Source organism: Gallinula chloropus (genome assembly GCF_964237585.1).
Source record: "Gallinula chloropus genome assembly, chromosome: 1".
In the NCBI taxonomy this organism is placed as follows: Eukaryota; Metazoa; Chordata; class Aves; order Gruiformes; family Rallidae; genus Gallinula; species Gallinula chloropus.
In genome coordinates, this window is record NC_140085.1 from 202,751,656 (window position 1) to 202,776,907 (window position 25,252).

General features: G+C 40.0%; 1 protein-coding gene across 1 annotated transcript in view; it reads right to left on the minus strand.

The window, feature by feature from the left end:
- Positions 1 to 8,300: 8,300 nt before the first annotated feature.
- Positions 8,301 to 25,252, minus strand: part of PGR (progesterone receptor) — a gene marked incomplete at both ends in the record, with an annotated part of 35,962 nt that continues 19,010 nt past the window's right edge. Inside the window, 5 exons of the mRNA XM_084273703.1 lie at positions 8,301 to 8,456; positions 10,399 to 10,556; positions 15,985 to 16,115; positions 19,246 to 19,390; positions 20,914 to 21,216. Coding sequence (XP_084129829.1) covers positions 8,301 to 8,456; positions 10,399 to 10,556; positions 15,985 to 16,115; positions 19,246 to 19,390; positions 20,914 to 21,216 — 893 coding nt within the window. The remainder of the gene's footprint in view (positions 8,457 to 10,398; positions 10,557 to 15,984; positions 16,116 to 19,245; positions 19,391 to 20,913; positions 21,217 to 25,252) is intronic.

The window sequence follows — 25,252 nt, forward strand, 5'->3', positions numbered from 1 at the left end:
AGCAATCGAGGTGCACAGGCAGGTGGAACTTGGATGCAGCATATACACACAAAGTCATTCTACTCAATCCAGAGGAACATCATTGCATAAATACGTCATCAGGGACTAAATAAAGGTGCAGTGCAGGTGTCCTCAACTGAATGCCCATTTAAGTAGGAGCAGAGTCGTAAACTTTAACACCTTGTAGTCCTCTAGTGTCTCAAATCTTAAAAATTATTTTCTTCCATGTGCTAGCTGGCAATAAGAATTCCACTTTAGAGATCCATGTAGTACCTTCCACTGTTGTTTAATACTGCCTGGGATGCTTTAACACTAAACTAATTTGGAAAGAGAACCACATCTACGTGGTAAATGCTGGCCCTGACAAACCATTCGCGATAGACACATGGAATACTGCTCATGTCTCAGGAATGAAACACCACTTCCCAGATGTACCATATTCTGTGGGAAGAATGTGGAAAAGTATCATCGTTGTTCATGTAGTTAATGCTTCTCTGAGAGCATGTTATCTGTGAATAACATTGCAGAGCATCCTTAGCACCGAGTGCTGCTGTGCAGCCACCTACCGCAGGGCACGTTGTACTCCTCGAGGTGTTCCCTCAGTGGGTATTTATGCCAGAACAGGAATGTAACTTATTTTTATGCTTTTACACACTAGCAACGTGACAATACCTTCTACATAAATAATAAATGTATGGCTGGCTCCTGTTCTTTGGGCCTTGTAGAGAGTTTGAACTGAAAACAAACTGGAAAACACCACTCCCCTCCCCACTCAGGTTTTAATTCGGTAAGCAAGCAGTGTGTGCTGTCTCTAACCTGGAGCTGCTGAAGCCATCAACCTGAAATTAGCCTCCATAGGGGTGAAGGGCAAGTGGCCCACCAGGCTGTGCTTTTCTCCATTGTGCAGGGGTTTTAATTAATGCCTGTTTTCAGGGGAGGCTTTAAGGATATCTTAAATTAAAATCTTCCTTAGGTAGTGTTTTCAGAATTTCAGGGGAGGTTTTTCTCATTTTGTTTTAATGTCAGGTGTTTATAACCCCATGTTGTGAGCAGACCAAGAGACACATGACCGGCGTGCCTGCGTAGACGTGATCTTCTTTGGTCACAATAACCCCAGGCAGTGTTACAGGCTTGGGACAGAGTGGTTGGAGAGCTCCCTGGAGGAAAAGAACCTTGGAGTGTTAGTGGACAAGCAAGCTGAACATGACCTGCCAGTGTGCCCAAGTGGCCAAGAAGGCAAATGGCATCCTGGCCTGTATCAAGAATAGCGTGACTAGCAGGAGTAGGGAAGTGATAGTTCCATTATACTCAGCTTTGGTCAGGCTGCATCTGTGTCCAGTTTTGGGCCCCTCACTATGGGAAGGATGTTGAGATGCTGGAGCGCATCCAGAGGAGGACAATGAAGTTGGTGAAGGTTCTGGAGCACAAGTCCTATGAGGAGCAGCTGAGGAGGCTGGCGCTTTTTAGTCTTGAGAAAAGGAGGCTGAGGGGAGACCTTATTGCTCTCTACAACTACCTGCAAGGCAGTTGCAGAGGTGCTGGGGTCTGTCTCTTCTCTTGGGTGACAAGCGATAGGATGAGAAGAAATGGTTTGAAAATGCACCAGGGAGATTGACGTTAGATATCAGGAAGCATTTCTTTACTGAAAGGGTTGTCAGGCACTGGAACAGGCTGCCCAGAGAGGTGATGGAGGCACCATCCCTGGAGGTATTTAAAAGATGTGTAGATGAAGTGCTTAAAGACCTGATCTAGAGGTGGACTAGGCAGGGTTAGGCTGTGATTGGACTCGATGATCTAGCCAACCCAGGTGATTCTATGATTCAACTGTGGCAGCTACACACACTCTGAGTCCCTTGGCTGCCAGAGAAAGCGCAGTGTGGAACACTTACTGGCAGTGATGGCTTTAACTTTACATTGAGATACCCTCTGGTAACAGCTCCAATCAGCTGCCTTTTAAATCAGTATGTCCATGTGGGGGGACTTACACAGTTTATGGATTCATGGTTTTTGAAGATTCTACAAGACCCCTTGAAGCCTCATTTTTTTGGACACAGATCCTACTAAATTTTACTACACGAGCAGCCTTACTCAGGGACTATATAATTCTATCCTCCTTTGAACCAATATTTGCTTTTAAAACTGCACAGTGAGGGCAGATCCCTGAGCATTTCAAGATCTCTGAGTAAAAGCCCTTACACCTTTGTCAGTGCTCCCTGCCATGTGTGTCTGCTTGGTGCTTTCCCTATTCACACTCTGTATAGCCCCAGCAGACCTGCTGGAATAAACCAGAGTGGGACCAGCACTGTGGTGAGAACACTGTTCTCAACCAGAGGTACCGCAAGTTAAAGAGTTGCAGATTGGACGTAAATCAACACCTGAGGGTATGAAGTGTAGGAGCACTACTCTGTTTTTAGCTGGTACAGGGAAAATAGGTACCTGTGAAAACCCTGCATCCAAGACAGAATAAGCAACTTGCAGCGACGCTCATTTTACATCCTTTTTATTTTATGTTCATTTTATTTTTACAGTTTCCCCTGTGCAACACCCAGGTCTCTGTACTGACCTGCCCAGCTACTTCTGCCTTGATGGGAAATTTATATATTGTGCTAATAAATTATGCTTTCCACCCAGTCTGGCCCCTGGACTGAGAGCACACAGTTGCAAGTTCACTGGTGCAGACCTTGGGACTCCTGTGAGCTATGCTTTTCTTCTTCCTCACCACAGCAAAAGAGAGATTTTAGTCCTAAACTGGCAGAGTGGATATTTCAATTGGGCTGTGGGAAAAAGCAATAGAGTGAGACTGTTCAAATGACATGGTGAGAACTTCCTCACTGATATGCCTGATTGCTGAATTGGTGGAACTATTGTACCTGGGGAGGTGAAAGGGTAATTGAGTTTTCATGGTCAGAGAAACATAGCTGTGATGCTACTTTTACAATAAGCAAACCTCACATTGGCAAGAAATTGAAATGTTGCCGGTTTTAAATGATAAACTAGAATTAAATGAAAGCTCACCACTCCCTGAGGTCCCTTCTGGTCTGTAAATACCTTCTACAGAGCCCTCAGGGCCCAGACCAGGAAAAAAAAATGCCTAAATGTGAGAAAAAAAGTACACCAAGGGAGCAGAACTGCCCATGTACTTGTAGTTGTGCAACTACTGCATTAGATCCAACATTACTGAAGGATTATTTTCTGAGGATTGTTTTCTCTTTAAGGTAAACACCCAGCTAAATTTTAACTTAGCTTAGTCAACTTTTACAGCATGTTTCTGCCCAGGCCATCTGAAAAGCCACAGTACTGTTCCGCATGCAAATAACGTCAATCTCATAAATTGATGGCATTCATTGGGGGGGGGGGGGACGGAACCCTCATAAATTTTAAGATAAAAAACACCTAAAATATGACTTTTCTTTTTCTTTTCATCTTCCAAGGGGGAAAAGAGAGCTGAATTAAAAACAAACCCTTGTTCAAGTCAGGTCACCATGACACAAAGCAGTGCAAGCCAATAAATCCAGCGAGGCTGACAGTCTAGCCTGGCAGCATGCACACAGGCTTTTGAGCCATGGAAAGTTGGGAGGGCTTTGGATATTGGCTCTGCGGCTGCGAGCTGACTTATCGGAAGGAAGGAGAGGTCAGCGTGCCACAAACCGCGCGTCAGGCAAGAACCGCGCGCTTGGAGCTGCAGTGCTGCACGGGCGGAGCACAGCCCAGCCCCTCCTGCTCCACGGATAAGCTAACCTCAAGCTTGTGCAGGTAGGAGTGTGGGAAGGAAGAGCCCTACAGAATTACTGCTCAGGTTACCAGCATGTCACTGCAATGGAGAGAAATATTTGGGTTTCGATAGGGGTACAGGAGAGCGACTGACCTTCCCAATACAGAGAGAGAGCTATTGCTGTACTTTAAAATGAAACAGGAGTAAGGGACTGACTGGTCAGAAAACACAAACTGAAATCTCAGCTTCTCTGCTGTAGATGTAAGGCAAGAAAACAACCGCAGTGCAGCTGCAGGAGCAGCTGGAGCTCAGGCATACCTACGCTCCAGTTGGTCAGGCACACACACAGCTAGAGCATTCCGGAGCGCCGTGAAATCGATTGAGAGTTTCTCAGAGCACATTTCCCCCGCCACAGAGGACGTGTTCCCAAACCCACACTCCCCTTTCCCTAACGCTGGTTGGCCCAGCTAAGATCTTTGAAAATTAAACATTTGACCTTTTGTATTTCTTCAGGCACAGCAGGTACAACCATGAAGCAACCTGGTGTGAAAGAGCAGGTCAGCTTGCAGGGCTGGAGGTATCCTCTTCTAGGAGCTGTATTGTCACAGCTCTGCCAGCACAGCCGGGCTGCTGCAGCTGGGCACTTCAACCTTCAGAAAACTTTAAAGCCCTTCAGAAGCTGAGCACAGTAGAGCTCAAAGGAAACAGCTGAATTAATGGTTTTGTGTTTTATCTTCACTGAAGTACCAGCAGAAGGCAATGCTAAAGACCTTGGTCAAAAATGCCTCAATCGAATAGGGGAGCCTTAGCTTCAAACTGCACGGCCCGGGAGGCCTGGCCTCAGGCACAGCCGGCATTTGCTTCATGTGAGATGAAGAGCGTTTAGTGAGAGCTCAGGCCAAAGGTATGCCTGTGATCTGCTGGAGATGGCAAGCGTTCTGAGTAGCACAATGGGTCTTAATCAGGCACATCGTAAATGTCACAAAGTAAAACAATCAAAAAATCTGCCCAAACCTCTTGTTTCTATTATTCAAAATGCAATGTACAAAGACACAGCATTGTTACTCCCTGTTCAGTGTGCTGGAAAGCACTCCAAGGACCTGGGAGTCCGGGTGGGCAACAGGCTCTCCAGGACCCAGCAATGTGCCCTCATGACCAAGGTGGCCAACAGTGTCCTGGGGTGCATTAAGAAGAGCATGGCCAGCAGGTCAAGGAAGGTTATCCTTCCCCTCTGCTCTGGTGAGGCCTCATCTGGAGAACTGTGTCCAGTTCTGGGCTCCCCCATTCAGAAGACATGAAACTCCTGGAGTTACTCCAATAAATGTCTACAAGGATACTTAGGGGACTGGAGCATTTCCCTTAATGAAGAAAGGCTGAGAGAGCTGGGGCTGTTTAACCTGGAGAAGACTTGAAATTCTGATCAGTACTTATAAATATCTGAAGGGCAAGATAGGGCCAGACTCTTCAGTGGTGCCCAGTGACAGGATGAGGGACAAGAGGCACAAACTGGAACACCCATAATTTCATTTGAACATGAGGAAAAACTTCACTGTGAGGGTGGTAGAGCCCTGGGACAGGCTGCCCAGAGAGGTTGTGGAGTATCCTTCTCTGCAGATACTCAAAATCTGCTTGGACCCAGTCCTGTACAACATACTTTAGGTGTTGCTGCTTTATCAGGGGCTTGAACTAGATGATCTCCAGAGGTCTCTTCCAACCCCGACTCTTCTGTGAAGATATTTAGACCTATTTGTAAAGCTCTGATCAATCCCCACCCCAACACCCCTTCCTAAATCTTAAACCAAATGTTAATGCAGAGAAATAGAGACAACTAGAAAAGCCTTTTACTCTCTAAAAACCTCAGAGAAAAAGCCTCATTAGCTGATGGTTCTGGACTTCCCCACAGTGTTGAACAGTCACAGTACATGAGATTCCTACAGGGAAGGAAGTGGTCTGGTGTTTTTGATCACTGTTCATGGTGCCTGTTTCATCTGGAGCAAGCAATGGTATCAAAGCTGAGACTAAAGGCAATTTTATCAACTGGAAGTCGGAAGTTCTCAAATTAAACCATTTTTTTCTAACTTCAGGCAATCCAGGAATGAATACAGGACTTTCGAATTCATACAGCAACCCCACTTAGCCAAGCCTGTTCTGCCTCAGGTAGTGCATTTATCATGACCATGAAGCTTTGGGAACTTTTTTCTGTGAGTTTGAGATCTTCAACTCCAGTCTGCAAATGTTTTTAACCTTTGATACCTATTCCCAAAGGACATCTCTTCCTCCTTTTTCATTGTGCCATGTGAGACAAATATAGAGCATTTCAGACTGCCATATGTGTGGGACACAGTGACACAGCAGCCACTTGGAACAAATTTTAGGCTGATGGGGGGAGCACTCCTAAAGCAAACACACTGCCTGCCCCATCTTCTAGTTTCAGAATTAAGGTGTCAGAGAGTGATTTCTAGTGTGGGAAGGTTCTGTTAGCAGTTTAATCTCAACAGTAACAGTCTGGTTAATCCAATGGTAAATCAGGTGGCAATGCTTATATTCCCAAAGAATGCAGTAAAACACCGTTACACAAGAGCAAAGTGGTTGAAACGGACTGTTTTACTGAGCTCCACAGTGACTGAGTACAAACACAAGGAAAAATAAAGAAAACAAAACTTCCATATGTAGAAATAAAGAATTTTGTGTTATTTATTAAAACATAATTGCTTTAAGGATCACGGTTACAAGTCAGACTGTAATGGATATGAAGTAAATTGCTTCTCTCTGGGCAGTTAGAAATGACAAAAACTAGTCAACTAACACGAAAATTTGCTTATACCATTTTATCCAAGGCCACATCTTTGCACCAACTCTAATGGCTTTGTACAACTACATGGGAATGTCTAAAATGTTTTTATCCCCAGTTTAATGTAGCTGCTTCTTGACTGGCTTTAGGGAAACGAACACGTGAAGGATACCTTTAGATCCACCTTTAGTGTTAGTTGCCCACAGCTCTTTCAAGAATCAGGACATGATTTTTATGAACAGCTAATGTTATTTCTACTTTTAACGAGGATACTGAACTTAGGTCCAGTGAGCCTCTGTTCATGTGACAAGGACACAGACCAAGTTACACACCATCAACAGCACGCTGTCGCACGATGGATGCAGCCACCATGCAATGGGGAAGAGCCAAAGCGTACGGCCAGCAAGTACCAAAGTAAGATTCAGCATTTCCTACATTGTTAAGAGAAGCTGTATGGATTTTTTAAGTGATTGGACAAATTTGTAGTATTTTAGTAGACTCATAAATTCTTCTCGTGCTTTATCCATTCTTCTGCTGTTTCAAGATATCAACAGTTTACTGCCTGAAATGCAGGGGTTGCTTCATGTCCATACCAAAGTAACAAACACTGCCACATTGTAATTTTTCAGTATTTCACTTCCATGGTGAAACACAACATTCTTCTTGAATGTATGAAGCAAAATTAGTCCTATTCCTGTTTTACAGTTACCCCAATTATAACAGCATGCCTTTAAAATACAAACTACGCTGCTCCACTAAAGTACTGAAAGGAGGAAATGGGTCTGGAGGGTATTCAAATGTTTGCAGACATACTTTCCATTTCTCTTTGCATTTAATCTCACTATAATTTGATGTTAATGGCTGTTTGAGTATTCAGCAATGGAATTCAAAGCATTAAGATTATTAAGGGTTGTGGTCAGCGAAAACATCTCTATTTAAAGCTTCTGAAATACAGAATTCTAAAGTCGACAAATTTAAGGCTATAGTGAAGTGATGTAGCTTTAGTAAGTGCTGAACTTTTAAGGAAAATAACACAAACCAAAGCTGAGTGGGTTTGCATACACATGACTTCTGGTGTAATCCACGCTGAAATTTTCCTAAGCTGTCTGGTTTCTGAAGGAGTACTGCACCCAATGGCTCCGAACAGTTCAGTACACTGAACACAGAGTTTCAATGCAGCAGGAGCACAGACAAGAATACAAATGTGTATTTTAGGGCTAGCACTTTAGTTACAAGGTATTGCAGTGATGTCGACTTGATCCTGGCCAGCTGACTTGGAAAGGATATTTCTGTGAGGCAGATTAGCTAATAAACAGTGAAATATCCGTGAGAAAACGTGGGCAATATTCATTTTAATTCCTCCAAAACCTTGTATAACTCACGTGCCCACATGTACCCATGCACACAATGTACTGAAGTAAAAAGTTTACACCATGTTCTACCAGAAATTTGAGACCATGTAACATGTAAGAAAAACGTGTAACTGTTGTTAGAAATCAGAAAACTCTATTCATTGTCATTCTTATGCACATCTAAAAAGCAATCTAGCCAAGTTTACAAAACATTTCTTATGACTGTTGTGATTTTTGCAGTTAAGGAATCAGGAACTCACTATATGTACATCAAGCTTTAATGGCTTGTGTATGTTACAAGTATAAAGCAGTAGGCAGGGTAAGTATGACAAATGCACTGAAGTCCTGACATTGCAAAATCTTCACAAAAATGAACAAACAAACAAAAAAAAAAAACAAACCAAAAAGACCCAGAAATCATCTCTATGATAAGAGAAAAGCCATTTCACTTTTTGTGAAAGAGAAGAGGTTTCACCATCCCTGCCAGGATCTTGGGTAGCTGGGCAGCAATCACCTCCGACATCATCTCGGGGAATTCAACACTCAGTGCACGGGACTGGAGAAATGTGTTCAGACAGAAGAGGTGGAGCTGTTTCACCAGCTGGATTCAATAAAATATAAACAATAAATCAGGCTAACCGTAATGCAGACCGATAAACATGCTGTCAATCACTTACACATCCATCAGCTGACATCAATATATACCTTCCCCTGTCGTTCCCTGAATCAGAAGTGTGAGTACTTGTCATTCTTATTAAAATATCCTAATCCTATATCATAAATATAACTAAATGGTTTGTTATATAAAAGAAGTGCCTCACTAACATTATAAAGTGATAGCATCTTCCCTGGTGCATGCACTGGGGAAAATTACTAAACAACTTTTCCATCTTTCATTTTAGACTCGTGTCCATCACACGTCTCCACGCGTTGTTTATGATGTGCTAGTCAAACGCTGCTCCGAGGGACAGCATGTGCTATTCCCTTGTGAGCCTCATCCCAAACAGGGACTGAACAAAGATCCTCTACAGACCAAGCACTACCCTAACCATCACTTTGCTAGTTATTTTGCAGCAGCCCTTCCTCCTTCCCTCCCACCCTCCCTCTAAGCCTGTTTTACTTTGAAGTATTTGAAATGAAGAGACTGACTCCACAGCCCAATACTCAAGGGTCTCTCTCTGGATTTCCTCTGACACTCAGATTGCAAATTACTACTACAGGTAAGACAGGAAGTTCTTTTATCCCAGGCAAGACTGTTCCGAACAGGTGCCTTGAGCACTGGGCTACCATGAGTAGTACGCTGGACAGGACTTGTTTTTGTGAGTAAAAAGTGACTGACTCAGCTCCAGGGAAGGGTTTAGCACTGACAGTCCCAAGTGACAACCGCAGTCTCACTGCCAGTAAATACCTAAAGTTAAGTTCTACATTCTCCCTTCAGAACTTCTGCTGTCTACCTTCCCCTGTGAGGATGCTTTTCATACCTGGCTCATTCTCCTTCTGCTGGTGTCTGAGGCAACATAACTGTGAATAGGAGTTCTGAAGCTGATGGAGAGGTCTGAGCAGTGGGTCAAAAGACTCGAGTCCACTGAGTGAACCAAATAATTGTTGATATTTTTACCTCTCTTAACTCCCATAAATGGGATCCTCAAAGGTTTTCTTTCCCCATCAGAAGGGTGAATTAGTGACAAAGAAAGGTTTTAGATGAATAATTTAAATTATTAATAAACAATTACAATAAAATGTAGATTTTTCTGAGTGCAGAAGACAACAAATGTGCCAGACCTTATCCTCCCCTGAACTCCCTGTGAGCTCCTCGCAACCAGTGCTGAATCCAAAAGCACTCTTCCTAAAAATCTTAGTGAGACTCCTCCAGCACTTGCTAAAGCTATTGGGGATGGGTGTCTCTGTGTCTCTGCTTTGTGCCTCTCCTGCAGAGATAGACAAGCTGTGACAACACAATATTCACGTGGGCAAAGGTTTAAAGGAAGAGTCATTCCTTGTTTTTAATGAATGTTAAGCCAATAGGACACATGCTGGATTCTCAGAGACTGAGCTGCATCTTTTAAGACACTTATGCACATCTATGCTATCACCTCTAGAGTCCTCAGAGCGTCTTCAGTTCCCAAGTATAGACAGACACTGAAGAAATGGCATGTACTGAAAAAATTACACCTATATTCCATATAAACGGAATTCCCACATAGAAGTGGCTGACTTAGGGTCATAAAAACAGTCTTGGTTGTCTTTCTCTAACTCTTAGTAGTTATGTTACAGAAATAATTGAACACACTGGTAGCATTCAAATGCTTGTTTCTCAAACACTTAAATCATCTTACATATAACAGCTAAACAATAAACTAGCAAATATTAAGGCTGAATTATTGAAGCTATCCCTTCACATTTATATGCACTGAAGGAAAGAAGCAGGGTTTTTTCTTTTGTTTGGTTCTTTTGTCTGATAAGCCAGTTTGCATTAAATCACATCTAAGGAATGGTAGCACCTTATTACACAAACACCAAAACACACAAACAAGTAAACTTACATCATGCATGGAATCCATCAGTTTTGTAAGTTGATAGAAACGTTGTGAGTTGGCCACAACACCCTTCTGGCGCAAACCAATTGCCTTCACCAGTTCTCTAATGTAACTCGTTCTCATCTCATCAAATTGGCTTTGGCTCCTTAGACCTTCCAAAGGAACTAGAAAAGAAGTTAACAGTTGTGTTGCAATTTATGCTGCAGGCAATAGGAGAAATGTAAAGCATTGGAATGATTTATAGTATTTCAGACTATGCAGTGCACCTCATCATTAGACGCCAGGTACTTCTTCCCATTCAAGAGTTACTCCAGCAGCGATACAATTAGTCAAGATGGTATGCCAGAAACAATTAGTCAACTGTGCTAATTGCTGATGTCCAGAAATAAGTCTTAAGCTTCAACTACACCTGCCTGCTGAAATGAAGAATGCTAAAAGAACCACTCCTGTCCCCAAGGAAAGATCTATGGATGCTGAGGGCCAGCCCTCTCACCGGCAGATTTATGTGAGAGAGATCTAGCAGGAGTGCTTCCAACTGGAGCCAAGGGAGGAACTAACGACTCACAAGCATCGTAGAGAGCAAAGCACCCAGGGCTCAGGCCCCTGTTTGGACCTCTTTCACTTCAGAGATGCAGTGTCAGAGTACTAAATGCAAACAGCTTTTAGAGAAATCAGCTAGGAGAAGCAAATGGTAGAACTCACTCTTCAGCTTCACCCAAATGAAGAAATGGAGAGAACACTGAGACACCAGCCTGTTAGTGACTACCAGTGATAGGACCGTGTTTGATCACTGATGAGAAGTGTTGTAAGGAAACAGGCATAAGCTCTAGACTTGACTTTCCTTGATACGTCAGAGTGTAACACACAAGTCTTATAATTTATGTCATCAAAGGCAACTAAGAAATTAAAAACTTGGAAGAAATATTCCCATCTTGCGACCGAGTAAAACTTCTCCCCCTTTCCTTTCTCTCTTGACAATGACATTTCACTCAGCAATGTCATATTTAACATTTCAGATTATGCCAGCAAGCATAAGGCAAGTGGTCCACCTCACCAAACTTACACATTCTGCAGTATCAGCATCTCCATCTGGGCTAGGTATCAGCTCACCACAGTTTTAGTGGGAAAAATCAGGCAAGTCTGGGGCACAAGGCTTGCTCACTGGTTTAGAATTAGCTTTACAAAGAGATGAATTATGCTGCAGAGATGCTTATTTTTCTCCATGGATGAGAAAAGAATGTCATGGGGACTAACTCACACAGTTAAATGAATCACACGGTAGCTATCTAGGTATCTAGTTCATCTTCAATCTGTATGAGACCATGACTAGTATCAGGCCACACCAGATTTCATTTGTCTCTCTTTTAAAAAATGAAATAAAACTGATGTTTGTTCATAATAACACTGACTTACCTAACTTCCAGGTGATGTTTCACTTTCTGGAATTAAAAAATAAATATATGTGTGTGTACTGACTAGAAGGGAATTCTTAAAACAGAAACTACCTAAAAAGGAGATGGCAGCCCAGGGGTTGGACTTAAACCCATTCCCTGAAAGAAAATCAGGCAGCAAACCCTGCACCAAGAGAAGCACGGTGGTCTGTTTGGAAATCGTAAGCCCTGTTCTGAAATCAGTTGCCTAAGACATGTCCGGTTCCTCAGAAGAACAAGGGGGAAAACAAGACATTTCAGGCAGATTAAAATTGTGTCACCTCCAGCACAGCAAGAGATGTAACAAAGATGATGAGGGGACTGCAGCATCTCCCTTTTGAGGAAAGACTGAGACAGCTGGGTCTGGTCAGTCTCAACAATAGAAGACTGAGAGGGGATCTGATTAATGCTTATAAATATTTAAAGGGCAGATGTCAAGAGGATGGGGCCAGGCTCTTCTCAGTGGTGCTCAGAGAAAGGAAAGGGGCAATGGGCACAAACTGGAAAACAGAAAGCTCCATCTCAAGATGAGTAACTTTAATCTGAAGGTGACAGAGACCTGAGAACACCTGGCTGCCCAGAGAGGCTGTGGAGTCTCCTCCAAGATATTCAACACCTGCCTGGATGTGATCCTGTACAAACTGCTGTAGGTGATGCTGCAGGGGACTGCAGTAGATGATCTCCAGAGGTCCTTTCCAACCCCAACTGTTTTGTGATTCTGTGAGTAACAGAAAAGTAGGAGCTCAAACCACTACGCTACTGCAGTTATGCAGAAGTGTCTTATTTTGCTGGAACAGGCTTCTCAGAGAAATGGTGGTTGCCCCATCCCTGGAGGTGTCCAAGGCCAGGTTGGATGGGACAGTTCCAACCCAGACCATTCTGTGATTCTATGGTTTATAGAAGACTGAGAGAGGAAATGATTCAGTTTGTCAAGGATGTGTCTTTCTCTGTTGCCTCCTCAGACATGTTAACATCTGGGGGAAGGAGGAAGACACACATGCAGTAAACAGCAAGTTTAGTAAGTACAGAGATGGCTACGGCAGTCAGGGTCAGATTTCTCACTAAAACAGAACTCAAATAAAATCAGAAACAGAGTATAGAAATTGTGAGTGCTTCCACAGAAAGTACATTTGTAACACCACACCTACTAACAGCCTAGGTTTTAGGGGTGCCACGTTAGATTTCTTCTGGCAGCTGATGGAAACGAAATCCTGGATGAGCTGGACCTTTGGTTTCTCTCAGTACAGCCTCTCAAGTCCAGACACAAAGAATGTGAGATAGGGAGCCTGCTTTGGCAGGGGGGTTGGACCCGATGATCTCCTGAGGTCCCTTCCAGCCCCTAAGATTCTGTGATTCTGTGAATGTATCTGAAAGTGTGCCTGTCATACCTGCATTGAGGCTCTGAATGGAAGAACTCTTGGTTGTGGAGAATGCAACGTGCTTAGGAGAAACACAGGCAGAAATAGTCACTGATGGAAAGTTATCTCCCGGACAAAGAACAGCTTCATTTTCAAAGCCTGGATGGTTCTGGGTTGCTCCAAGAGCAGAATTACAGACACTTATGAATAACTTTTTCATGTGAAGTAATATTCTGATGGAATTTAGGGTTAAATGAATGCTCTGACTTAGGACTCTAAAAAAGCAGTTAAGTCTTTGCATTTCCCTTGTGAATTTAGTTAAAAGATTTCTTCCAGCAGAGGATGGCCTGTTTCCCAGAATTCTGCAAAAGCACTGTCACATTCCCATCTAATCACAAAAAGCTATTTATCTGAGTGAAGAATTACAGTGCTTTACATGCACAAATGTAATTTGAACACAGGTAGCTCAAGCGCTCCTTCCCCTTGAACGTATGTAAAGAATGCGGATGCTTTTATTCAGTGGCAAGGATCTTAGGCAACAAGATTTTGCAACTCCACTAAATCAAAAGTCTGGGAAGTGATAGAGCTAGAACTGAACTTGCTATAGGCTTATTTCTCTCTTTTTTTTTGCATAGCTCTACTTTCTTAAATCGTAGGCTTTCTGAACTGAAGTGTACGTGGCCTCTGCAAGACAGAGCCCTGTTCAGAACTTCTGGGGCATTACTGCAACACAGCGTATTAGAGATAATAAATAAGGACCTGTAAAATGGAAACAGTTGCAGAAAATACAATTGTTGGTCCATGTTTTGCAAAGACTAGTTCTTCTCTCAAGACAACTTTAAAACTGTCAGATGTACAACATAAAGAAAACATCTAAGCCACAGCTTAAAATAAAAAATCATGTTAAAAATTAGGCCAGGGTCTCCAATCAGAATTAGGAATTTCTCAAGACTGAGATTTAGTTATGTTTCATACAAATTGCTTTTTCTTTGAAATCATATAAAAGGTATCAAACAGTTCATCTGCACAATAAATCAAACAGAAGACAGAATGAGACACTACAAGTTCAGATTTGATTTACTGTTAGTATATGAAAGATTGAGATGGCCATGCTGTCACTTTTGAAGAGGATTAAGATGAATACTATGACTAAAATAAAAGAAGTCTTAAAAAAAACACTTTATACAACAATGAGGTTGTATGTTTCTTTGTAAATAATTTTGTGGAGTTGTATTTATACAGTACCAAACGTTTACTAAATGTCTCAGCAACAACGGTTAGGTGAGTTCCTTTCCCCAAAGATCTGACAAATTGTTTTTTCCTACAAGACAATAAGTGCAGGAGAGAACATAAAGCAAAACTCATCAGAGCAGGTAGAAATATTTTTAAAAAACAATTAAACAAGCTTGTTTCTTGCATATACATAAAAATATCATCTTAAAAATGAGTTTCCGAAGGCAATGCGGTTGCTAAAAAATGGAAGATTGATGGATGCTGTTAAACTGATACACTTGTAAATGAGAGGGATTGGACCACTGCAATGTTATTTTGAGTTTGATTTGAATTTTGTGGGACAGAAATGGAGAGCTGGAATATCACAAATGTATCTAAATTTCACTGAAATGTAAAACTTCCCTCTAAGGGAGTTCATTTCATGATGTAAACAAGGTAAAAAGCATTTAAAATAGGAATACATTCAAATTCCAGCAAAGTAACTGCAGTTATGTTAGAGATGGACTTTTGTCCACATTATTTTAATTGCTTCAGCAGAGTATATGATATTCTGCAATTATTTTAGTAATTTTTGTGATCATATGAGCTAAATTTAATCTACTGCTTAGGCCCCGCTGAGACCAAGTTTTTTCTAAGCACAAGCTTATGCAAATACCAGCCAAGTGCAGCTTAAGAGGGAATAAATTTCAGTTCCTTAGTTTTTACTGAAACTTTGCACAGCCAACAACCAGGCTATGCCAGAGTTCCACATCTCTTCTCCAATACCATAAATGTGTAGAGAACCAAACTCCAACAGTCTTCCAATTCTATTCCTCGGAGGTGCCTTTTCTCAACTTTTACTTGTGCATTCATAACTAACAGTTATTCCCTCAGCAGATGAACTTTCTCATATTTTAGAAATGTTTTCGGAAAATAACTTCATCAACTGCCCCGTTTCCCATTTAAAGTGGAACGCAGCTGCATGCTGGATTCTTTAAATGATGTGTATGACTAAAAGTGACCACGGATTATGAGAGAAACAAAGCAAAGAAAAAAATACCCTTCGTTTATTTCAGGGCTAAACTTGACCTACTTCTAAGTGTGCAAAAAATGGAATAAATGTTAGTATTGTTTGCCATGTCCACCTCCCTAATTCTTTCGAGTAAGCATGCTTTAAATTCTTGGCCAAGATAAAGTCCTCAGTACTAACAATTTTATTAAATATTTTTATATATCCCTAAAGCTTGTAACATTGGTTTGACTTTTTTTAATCTACATAGAGACATTTATGCTGAAGAGCTTCCAGGCAGAAATGCTGCACACTTGATTTGAACATGTGCTACAAAGTATAGCTCCATATCAAAAGGGATCCAGCATTTCCCCAGTGCCTTTACACAGAATAAAACCAACAATGGATCACAAATTATGTTCCTTATAAACACTAGGAAAAGTATTTTTAGGTCTTGGAATACTAACATTCCTCCTAACGAAGCTTCCATCTGTTAAGCCTGATAGCTTAACACTTGTGAAATTAAACAACACGGTACAAAACTCTTTTAGTCATGACGTTACAAAGAAATAAAAGAACCTACTTGTGTTGAGAAGTAACAGTGCTTTCATACAGAGGAACTCTTCTTGGCTAACCTGGAGCCTGACAAATTCCTGTGGGAGTTGCCACATGGATAGACACAGGGAGTAGAACGATGATTCTTTCATCCTCTGTCTTACACCCAGAAAAGGTTAAAAAAAAAAACAAAAAATTAAAATAAAGAAACAGCTCCAGTACTATTTGCTTGAGGAAAGTGCCTTTTTAGCAGTTTAATTATTGCATTACAGAAATTCAAGAAAGAGGTTATACACATACACAATTTTCTGACTTTTTTGTACCTACACTAGTTCTTTAATCATGATGAATGTGCTATTACTTTGGATGTTTAATCTGTTACTGCTGCCCAGAAAAAAAACAACAAATGAAACTCTGGAGAGTATCAAAGCTGAATGCTACCCACCAAATTTTTTTTTTATTAGGTAAAAATACCCTTATAATTCAAGTTGAGGACTTTCCTCTGGTTTTAAATTTGATAATTTTTACGTTCTCTGAAAAGATTTTAAAACATAAAATTGAAAATAAACCTGAAAGTTTATAGAAAACTTGTTCCTAGGTTCTGCAAAAGTCTGCATCAAAATACTTTGTTGCAAGTTTAACAGTGTACTGCCAACACTGATAGCATTATTTTGTAGCATTCTGTCATTAAAGAAACAGTTTAGAATGTTATATGTAAGTATAAACAAAAAAGTGAAGGTAGACATTAGTACAGTGTTATCTAGGCTCCTGCAGAAGTAAACGGGACAAATCACACAAGGAAATACATCAAACTGTTTAGTTTTTGCAGCACTTAAATCTTATGTTTGTCTTTCAGATTTTGGTATACTGAGTATATTTCATTGCATTTATTTATTGGGGAGGTAGTTTTCAAATGAAATCCCTGCAACAGTAACATTTCAAAGTTTGTAAAATAAACCACATTCATTGTACATTAAGCTGAAGATCCAATAACATGGGCTAATTTTGCAAAGCACCATCCCAATCCAGATAAATTAGATACAACAATGGCAAGACTAAATTTTGCCTGTCCCCCCTAGGAAGTTCAGATCAGCGTTCCAACCTGACTGCAGATAGTACCGTCAACAATGAGAACAGGATGCATTTCCCATGAATAAAAGACTTCAGTCAGTGAACATAAGTTTTTTTCCTTCTGTTATTTAAAGTGTTACTGTTATCTTAAATGACAATTATTTCATCTTTGTTCAATATCTGCTATCTCACATCACCTCTTTAACGACTTAAACATAGAAATTTAATCTGTTAGATCTGAAAGGTCTGGTTACTTCTACTTTAATCTCCCTTCCTATTCCTTTCTGATGATCTCGACTCCTAAGCGGTATCTCTGAAGGGTAACAGCAGCTTTTCAGGGTATGCTTAAAAGGTGTTCTGAGTCATGTTTTCAGAGACTGTGAAGTGTAAGTAACAGTAAATCCTTGTAGGGTTTTAATACCAGTTCATTAATTAATCGTCAAATTAACACTTCTGGCTCTACTGGTCTGAAATTGATGTTACCACACAAGTTGTTCTCAAGGAGCACTGCAACTCAGCTCACTGAACGGCAGATTGGCTGTGAAACAATCTTTGGTTTGTGGTTTCATGGTCATTTTGAAACAACTCAAGTGTGTGTTGCTTCTCTGGAAGGAATTTCCATTCTCACTTCCCACCTCCAGATGTGCCCTCCTGCTATTCTGGCATCAGTGCTCGCATGTCCATGTGGTAAATCAGATTTGGGATCACTTCCATCTGCTAATTAATGTTTTATTCTGGGGTATTCCTCAAGCATAGCATTTCCTTATCTGTTTGACAGTGCAGTCAGATAGTGTTTGATTCAGCTTAAGTGAAATCGCAGGGGTGCATAATCTGGGCAGGGAGGCTGGTGGAGTTGACATTTTTGGCTGTGTTCAGCACTTACCTTTGATTAAAGTGATCATTAAAGTACAGTCTTAGACATCACTGTAGCCAATGAAGCTGCTTGCATTCTACTGATCTAAAAGTTAACTTATCTCCCAATAAATAGTTGCACTTAAGATTTTGTGTGCCAATTAATTTTTATGTCTGTTTATCATGTTTCTAATACAACCTTGATGAGATGTTCTACAACCAAGAGGTGCCAGCGCACCTCTTTCTTAATGTAGAAGGTCTTCAACCAGAAGCAGGGATATTAATCAGGGTTCACCTATCTCAACCCTATTCTTGAAGAAAGTCTTCTTCACAAGGTGGCAGCAATGGTCCAAGTAAAGGGTAATACCCCAAGACATGACATTACTCCCTAAAGCTATCTTGTTCTGTGTTTCTTCTGAATGCAACCACTGGGACAGAATACACTCAGAGGTTATCTCAATCTCATCCCTTCAAAGTATTTCAATTTGTACAGCATAATTAATACAGAACTTCACTGCCAAGAACCTTCATGTCTACACATTTTAAATTCCGGTGCCTAAATCTTCTGCAAAGGCACCTCTGAATCCTTAACCAGATAGGTTTTACAAGAAAACCTGTTTTACTCTTCCATAGTACTTCACAGTAGATCTTTTAAGATTTTGAGGAAAAAATAACTAAGATAAACATATTAAGGAAAAATAAATGGGGAGATTAAAGTATGGTGTACTGTTCCTGGAAACCTCTCATGTATTACAACCAAAGAATCTAAAATTAATTTGCAGATCTTATAAACTGACAAGGGCCGAAATGAAAATTATCTGAATTCATCAGCATAGTGAAGGAAAATCTAAGCCAACAAAACCCTCTCCAACCAGAAAAGAGCAGCCTCACATAATATATCCTTGATATTAAAGTTCCTTCTTCCTAAATTACTACAATTTTCTAACAATCAAATGTACTTTAGAAATAAAGGGGTTTATCAGAAAGTCAAAACTGACTACATACAATTTGCAAAAAACACCCAGGAAACAATGACCAAAGAAAATACCACTTCAGTCCACTTATTAAACATCAACTGATCAATTAAGTTTCCTGATAGCATCTTTTTTATTATTATTTTTCTCACAGATAATTAAAATATGATCTGAATTCCATTTGTTTGGCACTGTTAATGGAATATTTGGGATTCACATAAAACCCTTTCCCAAAGTTACTAAATGTCAGTATGATCAGAGAACGTTCTTCAGCTGTTCATTTTGAAACACAAAGTAATGAATGAAGTCTTGGCATCAAATATGTCACATTCTCATTGACACAAATGAATTTAAAATTCCACCTATAATATGCAACAGCAGAGTCTACTTACTCGTTTAGAATCAGATCTGGAGCAAAATACAACATCTGACCACTGACATGTTTGTATGATCTCCATCCCATCGCAAAAACCATTAGACTCATCCACGAATACTGGATGAGAGTTATCTGATCATCAATATGCAAATTCCGAAATCCTAGAAACAAAATTCAAAGTTAAAATATGTTATAATTCTCATTAGGCATCAGTTGAGTAGGTATTCTGAGTTGACAACACTGAGAACAGCTACAAAGACAAGTGCTTTTGGAGATGTTGCCCTCTGAGGTTTGTGACGTTCAAATAAGAACTGTCTCGCTTTGATAATTAACTCCTTGTCTTTTTGTTCTGATCCACTATTTTCCAATGATCAAACCAGAAGTAACTTTAGCAGTCAGGAGTGACTATTTCAGGAAACAGGAATACATCTCATTATCCTTTGGCAGAAATAGGACAGTTCCTAACATTATCACTGTAGTCAACTCTTCCTCAATATAGACAGCTTGGACTTTAGTATTCTTAGCAAGAGGTACAGTTGTAAACAGACACATAAGAGTATCTTCCTTGCATTTAACTGGAGAGTACTGAGTTGTGTGTTTGCCTTTGATATCATTTGCTCTATGGTAACTTTTAAAGATTGCTATGATCTATCTGAGTCAATTTAACAGCTTCCTGCCACTGAAAACAGTGGTCCTGTTCTTCATTACCTGGTCCTGTTAGGTATTTCAAGCAAGCTCTGCTACTCCTGCTGCCTGCTGTCTGCTGTTCAGTGGAACTGGTTCAGCTCATGAAGCTATAACATAGGGTTTTCCTGCTCACAAAATCAGATTAATCAGTTCAACCAAGAGGTCTGACAAATGCAAGCTGCAATGGGGAAGTGCAGTGATAGGGACTATTCTTTCCTGAAGCAGTGAAGTGTCAAACTGAGCTCACATGAAATCATATTTCCAGGCTTTGTGTACACTAAACTGACTTTTATATATCCCAAGATCAGGCCCCTATGACTATACAGTGCATGTACGTACCATGGATTTTTTCTGGAACCTAGTCTTGGATCTTGACAGATTCAGTTAAATAAGAATAAAGAATATGCAGAAATATAAGCATTTTTTCATACCAAAAGGATGAATAATAGAGTAGAAGGTGGTAGGGTGGAAAGGCTGCTATTATCATAGAATCACAGAACATCAGGAGTTGGAAGGGAACTCGAGAGATCATCTAGTCCAACCCCCCTGCCAGAGCAGGGTCACCTAGACTAAATCACACAGGAATATGTCCAGGCAGGTTTTGAACGTCTCCAGAGAAGGAGAGTCCACAATCTCTCTGGGCAGCCAGTCCCAGGGCTCCATCACACTCACAGTGAAAAAGTTTCTCCTTATATTCACATGGAACTTCCTATGCTCCAGCTTCCACCTACTGCCCCTTGTCCTATCTCTGGCCATCATCTATATATATATATATAATGATCACATATAGGAACTCTTTGGACTTCCTTTGTTTTTTAGAGTGAATCTAAATATTTAGATGTGCTCTCCTATTAAAATGTATTTTTAGTCCCTGCATTATCTGATGAAGTGGGAGGTTAGTAAGAATTAACTAACAAGCAGTCAGTAATACTCTCTTCTGACTGCTTCCTATGACATACTTGCTTAACCAGAAGTTAGTACATGTGAGTGTTATTACCTGGTAGCAGTTTAGACCACTTTACTACACAAAGAAGCTGTCTCTCACAAAGGTGATTTAGACTGGTCAGCAAGGAACTTGGAGTTTCGGGTTTTGTATTGTCATAACCAGCATAGACAACTTCTGGCTCAATGCCACGTAGAACACTTATCATTGGGGGAACAAACTGTATCTCTTGATTTGGAGAAAAGGACAGCCTTTGGGTTAGAGATTGGCTTTCATCTTGCAGGGTTGCTGGCTGCTGGAGTGCAACATCTAATGTTCTCACGACCTTAATTTTGTTAAACTTCTTAAATTTTCGACCTGAAAAAGAAAATTGTTGATCTGTTAAAAAGAATTAGCCAGAAACATTAATATTTCCCAGTAGTGCAGGATTACAATTTTGATCTATACAAGGAAACTAGAACTGTCTTCTGAATATTTTTGACAACTTATATAATTAAGAAATAATAATGGAAAATTCTTTAAGAGTTTCTCCTTTCATATCCTCTTCCCTTCACTAAGAGATGAATGGCACCCACCCATTAAAATTATTGCCATGAATTCCAGGTTACAGTAACCTCATGAAGTGTTTTCTGGTTCAGTTCCCACTGTTCCATCATACACGGAGAGCTGAGCCAGTTGGCTCTACAATCCAGCTTCTATCCAACATTAATTAAGGATACTGTTTCTTTTTTCTTCCTAATATTCAGAAACAAAACCACTAGTAATCAATTATTACACACAGAAATTCCTTTCCTCCAGTTCCATAAAGGCATTTCAGTCTCATGGCTAAATTCTATTTCGATGATCTGTTTTACCAGACAGAAAACAGGGTTCAGGGGGTGAATGAAAAGCCAACAAATAGTGTAAATCCACATGTCAACACTCACAAAACTCTCTACTTTCTAGAGAACAATGTCACTTGCTCAGTATCTGCAGTTCTTATTTCCATTCTGCAGTGGCTTGAAGAACATTAACTAAAAAACCTCCAACAATAAATAGCTGAACAGCCTTTCCAAAATAAGCAGAGATACTGCATCTGTATAACTACGCAAACATGCAGAGCTCTAGGTAGCAACTCTTCAAACTTCTTTCATGGAAACAGTCTGAAGGTGCAGCTTGTAGGCACAGAACATCAAATCTTCTCAGGCTGGAAGACAGGAATCCTCATCATCATCTTACTATAGTATGTATGTCACTAAAAAGGCGAATCCATGAAGAGGTGGCTGGCACGGAACACGCGCGCTATAAATGGACGCTTAAAGGTTATAAAAACCTTGTTGAATCATTAAATTCCTCAGTTCTGTCAAAAAAGGGTGTCATAACAAATAAAAAGATGATGAAGATACAGGTATTTTTGGTCTGATTTGCATGACAGTGGGACAGTAAGAGAGATGCAGCGTGCTTTCAAACAAAGTGCAAACCATTCTGCTAACAAAGACAAATAAAATGTTCATATTTCAACCTTAAAGAAAACAATAAGGAGAAGCACATATGTTTTTACTTATTGAGGTGTCTCACGCTTTAACAATATTGCACTGCACCGTATTTCAGGGGTTGAAAAGAAAAAAATGCCTATCTAATCACTTAACCAGTGAGAAACTGCATTATAAAATGGCAACATGCAAAAACCACTCTAGAAGCACAGGAGGTGAAATGGAACAGAAGCACAGCTTTATGCATCTATTTGGCTGAATTAAAATACAGTTCATAACGGGCATATCAAATTGTCTTTTGGAAAATGGTACTTTTATTTAGAAGACTAGACAAGGGAACTTATCACATCCTAAAGACAGAAGACAAAGTCTCCTCCGTCTCTTACTACCTTGTTTGTTTGTTTGTTTGTTTGTTTGTTTTCATTAGAGGTAGTGCCATGCTGTCACAACGCTACCAGGGCCCCAGAGAGGCCCTAGGACACTGGAGTAGAGAAGCACTCCTAAACTTCTGCACGTGCTCTGAATCCTTTCTCAACTTTTAATGGAAGGAATCAAGAGATGCTAGCATAGTCAGACTTACTTCTTTCCTCCTTGGAAAGTCCCTGTCTTTAGGGGACTTCCCCTATGCACAAGATCAGAAAGCTTTGACAAAAACGGCTTTACATAGGAACACACCTATTTCATTTTCTTCAGGTGCTCCCTTATCACAGAAGATAGCAAACTTTATGAAAGTCCTGTGTTTCCATTTTGGAAGACGTAATGTGAACACTTTAGAGAATTAAATTGACCTTTTCAAAGCATTCAGTAGAACATGGGCAGCAAAACTTCAAACAAGATTAATACATCAAACATGGAAAGGTTTCTTATGTTATTTCTAAATATTTTATACAGAAAAAATAGTATTACTTAATTATTCTTGATGTTCACTGGTATCACAGGAGGCAGAATCAATTCTCTCTACAAACCAGACAGGATTGAACAGAATCTAAAAAGCCAAATCTTCTTAAAAAAAAGAATTCTGTGTTATGCCATCATAGATATGCAAGTTTATGCATTTCACATACTAAAAAGGAAGTTGCACACACAAGTGCCAAACCTCAATTTAAAATAAAGAACTATTTAAGACCCAAAGGCAGTATACTAAAAAAACAATTCAAGAAATGCGTGTTACTGATAGTAAAAATATGAGTGATGGGCTCTTTAGTAACACTCATCACCCAGTGAAGTCAGGGGTCACACTCCCATTAATGTAATTCTGAGTTTAATTTAGTATCAGGTGTACCAAGAATCTTATGGTCATTTCATCTCTTCTGGTAAGAATACAAATATTTCTGATTAGTGACTCCTTAGTAAAGTACAAAACACAAACTTACACCTTATATTACAGCTGAACCAAAAAAAAAAAAAACCAAACCACAATTACAGGCAATATATTATGACATGAGATTGAGGGCCAATTTCTATTGTAACAAAGCTATACATAGTCCTAAACATGCTGAGAATTTCCCACTAACGATTGTTTAGGCATGAAGGAAAATAGAACTGAACAATGCATCTGATCGTTCATAAATAACCATTTCAGGTATTTTCTGAAGTAATGGCTTCAGATATTTTTACAGTTCAGAGAACAAGTAAAGAAAGAAACCAGAGTGCTTATCACATGGAAATGCTAGTAGTTAATAAGTACCCATGTTTCCAAGTGATTAAATGTATCAGAATTAATGTCACACTGGCTTGCAGAATTGACTGTGTGTTTATTGCTAATTATGTTGCCTAACAGCTACCAGTAAAGTAACTCTACTTGTTGCCTGTGTACTGGAGAGGTGACTAGTAAATAACTCGCAGTAAATTTTCCCATCTACCACAAGGACACCAAGTCAAATCAATGCAAAGTCTTACAGACATACAGAAACCAACAGAGGGGTGACAATAGCTTAGTTTTTCAATTGCTGCTTACAAAAACATCCAGGTAATTTGTTGCTGTAAGGCAAACAAATGTCTCCTCTTAGTCCTATAATGTGTAGAGATAACTAATCTGTTCTGGCAAGTATTCATCTTAACACTAAAACCTGTCTGTGCATATTTAGCCAGCACCCCTTTTCTTTGTAACATTTTCATTAATTTAAGACAGCCAAGCTGTCTTAAAGCAGTTTCTTAGTACTCACAGCTCCTTTGCCCTTGATTACTATAAATAACATGTGTATAGGGTTTCTGAACTACATGTACCTAGAAAACACAAGAGAATTTAAAAAATAAAATCTATTTGATCTCATCACCAAATACATTATGATTTTATCCTTAATATGCAATTCTGCATTTTAATATTCTTTTCACTAGGTAGAGACAACCACCCTGCCAATCAGACATTAACAGACATTTCATATTAAAAAGGCTAGTAAAAGGCTAGCATCTTACTATCCTTCTCCACATCCTGTCATCAGGTGAAAAATGTCAATGATTTATTATTCTTGACAGAACACTATGGCTCTGACTTTAAGGTCACTATGCTCTTATGTTTTGTGCACGAGCACAAGCTGTGTACACCTTAAGAAGGGTGCATATAAAATAAAGGAACAAAGCAGCAAAGCAGAAGTCATACATCTTGATTTTAACAAACCCTTTGATGCTACCTCGGAAAATATTACCTGGAAAATTAATTTAAATTGCAATGTGGACTGAAAGCTGACTGAAACAATGAGGAAAGCGATAACTCAGCGATACAGAACAAGGATTCTGTGACACTCAGCCTGGGAAAATGAGATTGTCTGATAGGAAATAAAAAACTGGGTATTTGTTTATTCCAGGACCTGACACAGCTACCTGCTATCCTATTAGGTAGAAGATTAGAAAGGCGATAGATTAACATGTCCAGTTATGAGCTGATAAAATTCAAAGATATTTAATGTTCCCACAGAGAATGA